A 13,024-nucleotide genomic window follows, 5' to 3' on the forward strand; every position below is an offset into this window, starting at 1 on the left:
TAGCGACATCTCACAATGTGTGAGCTCACACTGATCCGTTTCTCCGCATGGCGCGGTTCTGATCGTCATTCGTTACAGCTGTGGGTTTTTCACCTTTACCTCGCAATGACAGACCCTGCAGCAGCACACTGACAGTAAGAGTGCAGCGCGGCCTTGTGTGGTGTGAACAGAGCCCGCCGGGTCGAACATGGAGGAAGCAGAGACGGCGGAGGAGCTGTTAGCCAAACAGCATCGCAAGGAAAAGAAAGAGCTGCAAGGTTGGACACTGACGCTGCATCTTCATGGGCTTCCATGGACCTGTTAGCTTTGTGATGTGACACACATCATCCCTGACTGTCCTGTCCGTTTAGGTGAAGTCTGCCAGCTGGCTGCTCAGACTGTACTCTGCTGTGCAGTGTTAAAGGGCCCATATCGTATATATTTAATTTATGTTGTTACGAAGTTGAAGCCAGTCAGCTTCTTGTTCCTGTTTTCACGTTCCACCTTAAATGGTGCAGCAGTTACATTCTGGTGCCTGAGATGGAACAGAAAGACCTGTTCTATAAGATTATTTAAAAATTTTATTTATTTTAAAAAACGACCATAATGGTTATGTTATTGTTACAAGTCAGGTGGTATCATATAGAACACTTTTTACTAAAGGGCGGTGGATCATTCTCAGCACTGCAGTAACACTGATGTGGTGGTGTGTTAGTGTGTGTTGCGCTGGTCTAAGTGGATCAGACACAGCAGTGCTGCTGGAGTTTTTAAACACCTCAGTGTCACTGCTGGACTGAGAATAGTCCACCAACCAAAAATATCCAGCCAACAGCGTCCTGTGACCACTGATGAAGGACTAGAGGATGACCAACACAAACTGTGCAGCAGCAGATGAGCTATCGTCTCTGACTTTACAACTACAAGGTGGACTGACAAGGTAGGAGTGTGTAATAGAGTGGACAGTGAGTGGACACAGTGTTTAAAAACTTCAGCAGCACTGCTGTGTCTGATTCACTCGTACCAGCACAACACACACTAACACACCACCACCACATCAGTGTTACTGCAGTGCTGGGAATGATCCACCACCCAAATAGTACCTGCTCTGTGAGGGTCCATGGGGGTCTTGATCACTGAAGAACAGAGTAAAAGGGGGCTAACAAAGTATGCAGAGAAACAGATGGACTACAGTCTGTAACTGTAGAGCTACAAAGTGCACCTATATAGTAAGTGGAGCTGATAAAATGGACAATGAGCATAGAAACAAGGAGGTGGTCATAATGTTATGCCCAATCGGTGTATATACAAACTGTGTGTATACGAACTGCTAGTTTGTGCTGTTGTGCATAGTAAATGTACCATGAACAGTACATTTTGAAACTTTGAGTGTTTATATACTACAGAAAAGTTTTTTTTTTTCTTTCAAAACAATGCAGAAAATTCAGTTTTTGATATGGGCCCATTATGCACCGTATGCCACATTAGCTAATGTGGTGGTCCCAGTTCTGTGCCTGGGATCACACTGCCTTGCACAGCTTTAAGGTTTTCTCTACTCGTAACACTCTAAATTCAGCTCAGCATGGACTTGGTAATGAGCTGATGAGACAACACTAAAATATACAGGACAGTGGGAAGGATCGTGAACCAGTGACCTAATGACCTAGTGAATAACTTGTTTCAATGACTTGTTTCCTCTCTCTCTAGCTAAAATACAGAGTATGAAAAATGCCGTGCCTAAAAATGACAAAAAAAGGAGGAAGCAGCTGACTGAAGACATTGCCAGATTAGAGGCTGAGCTGACTCAAAAACATGAGAATGAGCTCAAACAGCAACAGAACTCGAACCCTGCAGAGAAGGTGATTTATGAGAATTTGTATGGGGTTGATTTTTGTGGTTTGATTTAGTTATTTTGAACACTTTGTATTTTTGGCCTGTATTTAATTTGATTTGATTGCTTTGGTGATAAAAAAAAATTGTTTAATTAATTATATCAAGGTTGATGAGGTTGTCGATGCTGTTGATTCCATAAATCTGGCTGGTGGAGAGCAAGCAGACAGCAAGCAGGCGCGAGTGTCTAAGGCTCAGAAGAGGCGGGTGAGTCGAATGTTTTGTGGTTTTTGAGTTCTGCTACTACACATATGCTGTTAGGCTGCGCTTGTTACCTTTTACTACATATTGGCATTAACCAGTAACTTCAGAAGACAGAGTCTCTGTTCTTTCTAGGTCTGGTCTGTTGACATGGCTTGACCTCTAGCTGTCTTATTGTGTGAATTTTCTTCCCCCCCCCCCTTTCCTTCCCAGGACAAGAGGGCTGCTCTGGAGAAGGAGAGAGAGAACCGCATTGCTGAGGCAGAGGTGGAGAACCTGTTAGGATCTAGACACCAAGAGGGTCTGAAACTGAGACAGAAGCTGGCAGAGAAGCAGCTGCAGATCAAGGAGATGTCTTCAGATGGCCACTGCATGTACCGTGCTGTAGAAGACCAGCTGGTAGAGCGTGGACGAGCCCTCGGGATCAGGGAGCTCCGTGCTCAAACGGCCCAGTATATGAGGAGCCACTCGGATGATTTCCTGCCTTTCCTCACCAACCCAAACACTGGGGACATGTACACTGCAGGTTAGCAATTTAATAATCGTGTTAGATAAACTACATGCACTAAACACAGCTAAGGTGCTAGCTTGATGTCATTGAGCTTCTGAGTGTAAGAAAAACACTTTTATTAACAGATTATTGAGTCCTGTATGATATTGTGTTGACATAAAACATGAAATAATAAAGAAATAAAGAAGATTAGTTAAATAAATAGTCTGACTTGACCTGGTTTAATTTGTAAAACCTTTGTTTTCCTACACACAGATGAATTTGAGAAGTACTGCAGTGATATTGCAGAAACAGCAGCTTGGGGTGGACAGTTAGAGGTAGGTACAGCTGCCTCTTGAACAACTGGTTTGTACTCCAGATATACACTGTAGACCTGGTTTCTTTAATTCTGGTCCTGGAGGGCCGGTGTCAAGCACAGTCAAGCCCACTAAACATCAAAATAAAAAATGAGTTGAACCAGATGTGTTTAAGCAGGGAAATCACTAAACTGCTATACAGCAGCCCATTAGGACTGGAACTGAAAACCCTTGCTGTAGACCCTCAGATACAAGTATTTGAACTAGGACTACAATCACTACGTCCTTTTATATACTTATATTCATTGGCGTATGACAACTAAATACAGAGTAATACTTACACTCTTAGAGGGTTTGTAGTGGTGATTTTATACGCTCAGGTTCATGTGAGTCCTGCATGCACATGATGAAAATAATGTTATTGAATTAATAAAAGTAAAATAATACATTCTGATGAAGCTTATTTTGTTATAACTATATAAAGTTATAGCTATAGCTATAACAACAGGAAAAAAATCAAATTACAGCAAAGAAGATAAATATGATTAATAGCAAATATATTTTTTTTATTAACAACACACAGATAGTACATGAAACAGACAAATAAGATAAAAGACAGGACAAGCCACACAAAAACAAGAGAAAATAAATATAATAATAATAATGACAAGCAGGCAGTATACCGAGCAAATAAAGTAAATATAGGTACCATCTAGTGAGTCAGTAAATAAGTAGGTAATACTGCTTTGCTGGGCAGAAGACAGGGGGAGCCAGAGAGCAACTAATTATTTTAGTTGTTTGAAAATAAAAATTGTTTATGTGCATGACGTTTCGTAATTAAAGGTTACAGGATTGGTTCAGTGGTTCAGAAATCTAATTTGCACAGTTTTTCCCTTGTCTAACTTTTTGTTGAATACCACATGAAACTAAGTTCACTGTGCAAAAGTATCCTGGTGCTCTTTATATTTAGTGAATTCAGTTACTTTAAGGTGCACCCCTCACTGACAGCAATGTTGAGTTGCACACATGCAGCTTGTATAATTTCCACAGAAAAGTATTTCCAGTAGAATGTGATGCTCTGGAGCAGGAGCACGAGCTGAATGCCAAGTGTCGACTAGAGGGGTATAACAACACCCCTCAGCATTGGGCTGTGGAGCAGAGAAACTGCATTCTCTGGAGTGATGGAGCTCCATCCAGTACCTTTGGGATGAGTCGGAGTGATCCAGGACTAATCATCCAACATCAGTACCTGACCTCACTAATGCCCTGTGGCTGAATGGAATAAATTCTTTGGCAGTGTTCCAGTAACTTGTGTAAAGCCTTCTTAGAATAGTAGAGACAGTTACTGCAGCAAAGAGGGACAAACTCTCTACTGATTCAGAAGATTTCAGAAGAAATGCTGGATGAGCAGGTGTCTACCAACTTTTGGAAACATAGTGTATATATTTCTCAGTTTAACACATTGGTGATGTTCTAACGTGCTGTTTCCAAGATGTCAGGGAAGAATGTTAACGTCATAAGACCGTCCCCCAAAGATATGATACATACCCACACTCTCACAGTCCTAACAAGTGCTTAAACACTTTTTATAAACAAGTGCTTAAACACTTTTTATAAACTCAAAAATCCCTCACATCCATGTACACCAAGGATAAAAGGAATTTCATTTATGCGAAAAATAGGATTCCAGTCAGAACTAAAGAATTGAACTTCCGACACCAAGTATGTCTTGGCCTAAAAGGAAAAGGGGAGATTCTGTAAATTAGATTTTTGGTGAACCAGTCTTTTTAATTTGTTGGTGTCAGTTGATTCTTTTGATACAGATTTGTTCTCATCGTCTCCTTGTTTTCCTCCATCACAGTTAAGGGCCCTGACACACATCCTCCAGTTACCAATAGAGGTTATTCAAGCGGATTCTCCTGCAGTAGTTATTGGTGAAGAGTATGACAAACCGCCAGTCACCCTGATGTAAATACATAAAAAATTCTTTCTTTATTTTCTTTTTTTGCGGTTGAAGCGTGTATTAATTCACTCTGTTTTTTCCTTTTCAGTTACATGAGACATGCGTATGGGCTGGGGGAGCACTACAACTCTGTGGAGCCACTGAAAGACGCAGCAAGTGAAGAGCAAGAATGAATAGATCACAGATTACTGTAGGACAGAGCACCTATGCTGGACCTTGTGTCAGTTTGGACAGAGGTCAAAACTAAACCTTGGCTTCCTTCACTTCCAGTATTGACCAACTAGATACTGAATCTACAAGAGGAGACGACTTTCAGGGCAACAAAGGGTCCAAGAAAGTCGGTGAAAACATGGCAGTTATTCACAATAATCACATCAGTGTGTGTATAAGACTCTTAGCACTCCGTAATAGCTGCATATAAAGCGAGAACTCATTAGCTTGGAGCGGAAACAGACTACATGTTAAAGCTGTCGAAATAAAAAATGAATTTTTAATACATGTTTTAGTCTTCGAGTTTCTTTGTTGTGAGAGGCTCATGATGTACTTTGTTTTAGCGACACTAGAGGTCAGTAAAGAGTCGCTTGTGTTGAAAATCAGTGACGTTTCTATGGAAACGCTGATCAGCCGAGCTCTGTTCAGGAGTTTGAGTCGAGTTTAAGACATTAATGGCAAACGATTTGGTTATCAGGGCCTCGAAAGGGAATGCTAAATCTGTTCACCTGAGCTCTAGAAATATAAGAACTCTTTCTAAAGCGTTTGGAAAGTTAACCTGCATGTTGGCACTACATTTAAACAACAACCGCCTCGCCAGTCTGCCTACTGAACTACAGTCACTGCAACAGGTGAGTGTTGTCCGTTAGGTTAGCTAAAACTACAGGATTAGCCACACTTACTTTAGTCCATGTCAATAAAGCAACATTTCACTTTGAAAAGCCTTAAACATTTTTTTTAAATCCTATTTTAGCATTATTGTGTTAATATACTAGTGGAAATTCCTTTGAAGATTTCATTACACAACTTAAATGTGTGTCTAATGGCGAACGTACCTCTCAGGGAAGTTGGAGAAGGCTGCTAGCACTGCTTTCAGGTATGTTAAGTTAAAGGGGCACTCCAGCCAAAATTAAAATTTACCCAGCTCCACATATGTAGTAAACATGGTGACTCTCACCCTACAGCTGTGGAAACCTGTTACAGCCACTGGAGAAAAATATAGGCCTGTAGCCTTTTAGTAAGTCATAATGAGAAAGCTTTCCATAATAATGACTTAATATCTTATAATAATCATTTAGAGTTCGTAAGGAAATTTTCGCATAATTATTAGAAAGTCATAATTTGACATAGTAAGTCGTTATGAGCTACTAAGTCATAGTTATATAGTAAGAAGTTGTCATAATTATGAAATGCTAAGTCATAATTATGAGCAAGCAAGTCATAACTGTAATATGCTAAGTCAGTAATACTAATAAGATAGTAACACTAATATACTAATATTTATGAAATACCAAGTCATAATTATGACAGTCATTATTGTGAGATACTAAGTCGTAATTATGAGATGCTAAGTAATTTGTGAGATAGGATCTCATTGTGATGAGATGGTGAGTTAAAATTGAGATACTGAGATGCTAAGTCATAATTATGAGATATTAATACATAATTCTGAGATGCTAAGTCACAAACATGAGATTAAGTCATAAAAGTCATATACAGCAGTCTCTAAAGTGAGACTTTCTGGTTTAAAGACTTGGAAAATTCCCTTCTGATGATGTATACTGAAGGTGTGAGGAACGTTTGGAAAACTGCAACAGCTTTGGGATAAATTTTTGGGGGTGGGCTCTGAGCCACTGCTAGGAAGCTCATTGTAGCCATTTAACTATAGTCTTCAAATAATCATTACAAAGGAGAGAACGAATAAATGAACCATAGGAAGGACCTTTTACATGAGGAGAAGGACCAGCTATAAGATGAAGTTAGCTGGAAGGTAGCTACCTAACGTTAGCTACTTCAGTTTGGGTTCTTTTATTTTGCTGTAAGAGTAAAAAACTTGTCTGCGGTGTCCATTTTGTGCTAAATAAAGGTAGGTCAATATCTAAGCTACAGTTCCACCACAGGGATTCCCACTTTGAGTTATGCATGCTGGGTAATGTAGGTAAAGGATGTTGATAAAGGAAAATATGAACACGATATATGTCATATAATCCAGTGAGACAGAATATCTAAAACACAACAAATAACATCAAACTTTAAGGAAGGAAAACGCCTTTAATGTGTACTGGTTACATTTTCAGTAGTGTTGATATGTCCAGTGTCGATCCAAATGTGGCTTTTCTGGCTTTAGTTAACAGAACTTAATCTGGGGAATAACGTTTTTGAGGAGATCCCTCCTGTGCTGAAGCATCTGAACAGTCTAAAAAAACTCTACTTGTTTGGAAACAGAATTTCCAGATTACATCCAGAGGTTTTAGGTGAGTTAGAGCCTTTTAGGATTTAAGGTTAATTCTTCATTAAATAGCGAATTGATTCACTTAATATTAGTGTTGTCTCACACTGAAGAATGGTGTCCTCATTGTATGTATTTATTTATTATGTATTTGCTTGCTTGCTTCTTTGTGCATGTACTTTTTATTTTTATATTTACTTTTAATATAATTAGTTAAATAATACTAATACTACTCTGATAATTATGATAATGATTGTTAATTTTTTGTCATTTATTATTTTTTCAGAAGGCCTTCCAAACCTTACAGTTCTCAATCTGAATCACAACAGAATCAAGCTCATTCCTCCAGCCATACAGAGGTGAACTGTCTGCTCTGTTTTGATGTAGTGATGTGTGTTCACATTTATTTATTTATTTATTTATTTATTTATTTTATTTTACAGACTTTCTAATTTGGAAGTGATCAGTCTTATGGGCAATCAGCTTGAAGAGATTCCTGCTGAACTGGGACTGCTGAGGAATTTGACTGAGATTAATGTGGCCAATAACAAGCTGACTGAAATTCCACAGCAACTTTATAATTTAACACAATTAAGGAAACTGAGCTTGGCGAGGAACAGTCTGACAGACTTACCTGAGGTCGGTTACAGGTGGCTTTCTGCTACAACCGAAGTTGTGTAACACAGTAAATATCTAAATTAATGTTTATCCTCTTTCTGATTTGCAACAATGTCTGTCAATGTTCAATCATTATTTCACATCCCATGTTTGAGTAAGCAGTAAGGAGTATGAACTGCTGCACGTAGGAATAAATAAGAATATTTTATGTTTTTCTGAAGGGTATTCTCGGATGGGAAAGCTTGAAGATCTTAGATGTCGCTGGCAATCGCTTGTCTATGTTTCCATTTGAAGTAAGTCACTTTTGCCCTGTTCACATCTGGCATTAACATCTGTCTTTGGTGATCCAGTCATAAGAGGACAGTACTTAGTGCAGATGTGAATGGGATCTAATGTTTATGTGATCTGTTCACTCAAAGCATTTTCAGAGCTGGTCTGAAACACACATGATCACATTGTAGCTTCATTATAAAACCCAGGCTGCAGTCTAGGTGAGCTGCAATTCTAGGCAATTGCGTCACATTTGTACTGTGAACTTGATAGTGCCCTGATGTGTTTCGACAACATTGAAGGACCACCTAATCAACTGAGTCATCATGAAATCTAGTCACAAGGCACATCGGATCACTCTAGATCAGGGTTGTCAAAGTCAATCATTGAAAGGGCCACATTTTCAAAAATCACGGAAAATCTGGTGGCCGTCTGTGTTTTTATTTTATTTTTACTTAACATTTTGCCATGACCCCAACTGGTCATTGTTGATTGAAAACATGCCAAACTACAATGGCAAAAAATAGGCACTGAATACTTATAATTTTAAATGAAAACAAATTGTTTTATATAAAACAATAAACTAAATTAGCTGCAGATAACTGTTAAACCTTTTTAAATGTCCCCAGTGTAAAGTAGGTTTTCTCAAACTGCCCATTCGCTTGAACTAGACACCTGGCATCCTTTTTTGTGTTGCTGCCCCATAGGTTGTTGTTGGGGGCACATGTTACGTTGCAGTGAATGCTGGAAACTAGTGCAGCTCATGGTGAAATGGGCTAGTATTAATAGAAAATGCAAATAATTTTGCGGGCCGAATAGGATTGTGCCACGGGCCTGACGTTTGACACATGGGCTCTAGATGAATATTAATACCAGGTGTGAACAAGATCTAAATATGTCAGTCAAAGTTACTTTGTGGTTTGTTAAATAATATTATACAACAGTTAGTTCTGGCCATGCAAGCTGATTGGTTGAGAAGCATTCTAACTGTGCTGTTACTTTGCCATAACATCACGGGTTTTCCACAACCACTGTATCACTCCGCTGAGACGCCATTGCTAAGCAACAACTTTGACAGCTGTAGGGGACGCTCAGGCCATTTGAACGTTTTTACTTCTTACTTTGCGCAGAAACAGAAAATGGATACTCTTAAGATCACATTTGACCGACAGCTGATTTGGTCAAACTCTGAAGATGAGACTACACTAAATTCCCAAACTGTCAGTTGGTCTGTGTAAGGAGCTGGAGAATGAACTGTCAGCTGTGCAGCGAGTGGGCGGAGCTCGTCACTCTGACGTGGCAACAATCTGCTTATTAAGGAACTATAATTTGGAGGAGGGAACTGCTAACATTAAAACATATTAAATGACACGTTCACGGCCCAATTTATGTATTTCTTACTTTATTTATTTAACTGTTGTATAAAAGCAATTATTAATAGCAACGTTATCGTGAATAACATCACGGCTGTGATGATCTACACGAGCAAATCACAGCCGTGATGTTATTCCACGATAACACGTTCCCTCTCGTGTTCTATTGCTTAAATAACAGCAGCATAACAGTTTAAGGAGTTCCAACTTTTGTACTCTCTCTCAGTTTCAGTTTCTTGCACTGGAAGAGCTGTTTTTTGAGGGAAACAACTTAGTGAAGAATGAGCTGTTTGAGTCCACTCAAGAGAAGGAAGTCTTTTCATTGAAGGTAATTTAGTACTTTGACAATACTTTGTGTATAGTTTTGGCTAAATCTGATTTCCATTATAATGTGTATGTCTGTCTGCCCTGCGATGGCCTGGTGATCTGTCCAGGGTGTATCCTGCCTTCTGGCCAATGACAGCTGGGATAGGCTCCAGCATCCTGCTGTGACCCAGAAGGATAAGCGGTTTAGATGATGTGTGTGATGATGTGTGTGATTTCCATTATTGTTTTGTTTTCTTCTTATGAAAAAGTGCAGTATGGGAGTTTTTTGTCGATGTTGGCCTTTGAAATACTGATACAGCAGAATACTGCAGTATGCGAGCCCTCTAACCTGTCACAGTGTGTGCTGTTTGCATCTTCACCAGTTATAGTTCCACATTAGAGTTTCTGTGGCTCTTATGATGAATCAAGAAGAGCGACAGAAACCGCTCCACATTACTTAAATAGTGTACTACATATAGTGTGTCAGCCATGTTGTAGTGCTGTTCAAATTCTCAACAATAAATCTTTTTGCTGTTTCATAGTTAGGTCAAAATAAGTTTTTATATATTTTGCAAGGCACATTGCAGTTAAGATACATAGATAAATAAACACAATACTAATACTTGTTCCATTTCGTGCAGCCTTGTTATAACAGTGTTGTTTGTGTAGGAGCTTGCCGCCAGGCTTATTCTGAAAGAAGACTTGAATAAGTCGTCTGTGGTGTCCAGAGCTCTGCTGCTTTACCCTGATCTGCAGACCATGCTGTCTCGCTGGGGCAGGTGTGCTGTGTGCTTCCAGCCCTTCCATACCACCTGGCTGGAGTGTGTGCAGTTCATCAACCTCCGAAAGGTACATGCCTGACTCTCAGTCTCCCTGACCTCTGACTCGGCCATCTGCCGCTGACTGTTTTTACTGCGCTACGTTCAGTGAATGTTTACCTGTTTCAGCATTGTGCAGTAATAGCACACAGAAGGAGTAACCCAACCCCCATAGAATGTCCTGAGAGCCTTTGTTTTTGAGAAATGTGTTTTTGTGGGCTGTAAATTCATGTGCATGTAAATCCAAATGTTACAGTGTAGACTTTCTATAACACTTTGTAAACACATCTCAGTATTTGGTTGAGCTGTTCACTAAAAATAGTAGAATGTTATTTAAATGCACCTTTCAAGTCATATATTTTAAAGACCTTCAACAACATTAAATCCAACTGAAAATGTAAAGTGATAAGATAAAAAAAAATTAAATAGTGAAAAAGCAACATACAGGAGAGAAAACACTCTATTTAAGTTGTATAAGTGAACCTACACACCTTCTGAGTTTTTATGTTGATAATGGTAAAACAGTGGTAAATCAAAAATAATTAGGAAATATTTTGGCTTCCTGCCATGTATGTATTTAAAAAATAGACTAAAACTTTATCTCAGAATTTGTGTAAAACAGTGTGTAGGCATCAAGCAGCACATTCATGACCATTTTTTGCAGTAGCTTTTTGTGATGTAGCCTCAAACCCCTCAGACGTCAGATTCCTATCAGCACCATGGAGAAATATTCCAACTCTAGAATGGAGCATTTTTACATCAGACAATTCAGAATGACTTTGTTGACATCTTAACGATTTAATTATGCAGAAAATCCTCCTTTAAAGAGAACAGATTTACAGAAATAATCTTATTGTATTTAGGCTTTAAACGCTGTTTATTTGATATTACAGTCAAGCTTTCATTAGTCTGTTCTCAGATACGGCGACATTGTAACTGAACACTGTGACACTTTTAACAGAAATGAGTTTAAACCCTAAACCATTGGATTTACAGTATAACATAATTGATTACATTGTTCTATTCTGTCTTTTGTAGGACATGAAGATGAAAAACTCACAGAATGTTCCAGTGCGAGTCCTGTTGTGCTCATACTCCTGCTTCAACAAGAGTGGACACTCGTACTATGGCGTTGCTAGAGTATAACCATCCGTAAAAGGTGCTCTATCACTCTTACTGTCATCTTTGTCATATATTCTCATCATTTGTAGTTACTTTGTCAGTGTACCACCAGATGGCAGTGTTTGATCAATGACTGGCTGTGCATGCTAAAGAAATGTAGTCTGTGCCACTGAAAATCACTCATATTAAAGCAGATAATACATCCTTTGCTGAAATTGACAGATAACTCACATAAGAGGATCCTTTTTTTACATAGCAATATATGGAAATTTTATACCTCTAAACTTAAATAAAGTTCCCTGCTTAAGTCTTTAGCAAGTTTAAATGGCAGTTTCATTTGGGAAAGTGTGCTATTTTGGCAGCTTTGATCAGTGGTGCATGATGTTGGAAAATGACAATGTAGAAAAATGCTTAGCAACATTGTTTTTTTAAAACAGTGGTGCCAAACATGTGACTAGTTTGAGGAAATGTATGATTTGGAGACCATTGAACCTTTAATAAAATACAAAATTGACCACATGGCTGGAAAATTCTCAGACGATATATTACTTTTTCCTTCAGTCTTCATCAAGGGTGGAGTCATTTTTGACTTGTAGCTGCATGTTTAATGAATGTATGAACTTTTTTTGGCTTATGTCACTAATTAAATGTAGCTTATATTACAGTGATACCTGCTGAAATTGCATTTCATTAATTATGTATTACCTCAGTCCATGTTTTACATGAAAAGTGCACCTTTAGTACCAAAGCCTTTTTAAATCAGAGCTACAGCTGCCGGTGCGTTTTATTACCTGTCTACAGTTGGGCTTTACGCTCCCCTCATTCTGTCGAGCACAGTGCTCTCTGTCCTTACCCTCAGCTCTGGCCAATGGCATCTGTTGAAACCTGAGAGAAAACTTCATTTCTCTGAGTTAATTTCCCATGCAGGCCTTCTAAGCTCAGAGCACAATCTACAGAGTAGGGCCTGATGAATAATGCAGCAGGTTTAATTGCAAAGCCAGAAACTAATGACTTTGGACTGGTTAACAGCAGGGGAACCATACATCTCTGCAAACTGAATGAAAAATCAGTTTAGAAAAAAAAGGGAAGGGAAAAAATGCTAATTGATGAATAATTAAAGCTTGAGCTACAGGGCATAATTGTGACATTTTGTTTCAATCAATTTAGAAGTACAGGGAAAAGTGCACTTAGGAAACTAATGGCAGCTGTGAGGATGTCCAGTGGAAAAAAGACATAAGGT

General features: G+C 38.9%; 2 protein-coding genes across 3 annotated transcripts; both read left to right on the top strand.

Moving 5' to 3' along the window:
- On the top strand, positions 1-5,335 carry otud6b (OTU deubiquitinase 6B). The gene is made up of 7 exons (XM_036566260.1): positions 1-257; positions 1,684-1,835; positions 1,975-2,073; positions 2,281-2,593; positions 2,834-2,895; positions 4,736-4,842; positions 4,926-5,335. The coding sequence occupies exons 1-7, from the start codon at positions 188-190 to the stop codon at positions 5,008-5,010; spliced, it is 888 nt and encodes a 295-aa protein (XP_036422153.1). The 5' UTR covers positions 1-187; the 3' UTR covers positions 5,011-5,335.
- A 70-nt stretch (positions 5,336-5,405) lies between these two features.
- Positions 5,406-12,443, top strand: lrrc69 (leucine rich repeat containing 69). 2 transcript variants are annotated; one of them, XM_036566257.1, is made up of 8 exons: positions 5,406-5,679; positions 7,176-7,302; positions 7,564-7,636; positions 7,721-7,916; positions 8,117-8,188; positions 9,765-9,866; positions 10,514-10,693; positions 11,701-12,443. In XM_036566257.1, the coding sequence occupies exons 1-8, from the start codon at positions 5,503-5,505 to the stop codon at positions 11,806-11,808; spliced, it is 1,035 nt and encodes a 344-aa protein (XP_036422150.1). In that variant the 5' UTR covers positions 5,406-5,502; the 3' UTR covers positions 11,809-12,443. The 2 variants fall into 2 exon arrangements, with proteins under 2 accessions (XP_036422150.1, XP_036422152.1); XM_036566259.1 differs by having other exon boundaries at positions 7,567-7,636.
- Positions 12,444-13,024: the final 581 nt, after the last annotated feature.

Source organism: Colossoma macropomum, unplaced genomic scaffold (assembly GCF_904425465.1).
Source record: "Colossoma macropomum unplaced genomic scaffold, Colossoma_macropomum, whole genome shotgun sequence".
NCBI classification, from domain to species: Eukaryota; Metazoa; Chordata; class Actinopteri; order Characiformes; family Serrasalmidae; genus Colossoma; species Colossoma macropomum.

Coding starts and splice junctions, on each gene's coding strand:
- lrrc69 (XM_036566257.1), top strand. CDS start 5,503: ATGGCAAACGATTTGGTTATCAGGGCCTCGAAAGGGAATGCTAAATCT. Junction 7,303..7,563: donor ATTACATCCAGAGGTTTTAG/GTGAGTTAGAGC, acceptor TTATTTTTTCAG/AAGGCCTTCCAAACCTTACA. Junction 7,917..8,116: donor GTCTGACAGACTTACCTGAG/GTCGGTTACAGG, acceptor GTTTTTCTGAAG/GGTATTCTCGGATGGGAAAG.
- otud6b (XM_036566260.1), top strand. CDS start 188: ATGGAGGAAGCAGAGACGGCGGAGGAGCTGTTAGCCAAACAGCATCGC. Junction 258..1,683: donor GGAAAAGAAAGAGCTGCAAG/GTTGGACACTGA, acceptor CTCTCTCTCTAG/CTAAAATACAGAGTATGAAA. Junction 2,594..2,833: donor TGGGGACATGTACACTGCAG/GTTAGCAATTTA, acceptor TCCTACACACAG/ATGAATTTGAGAAGTACTGC.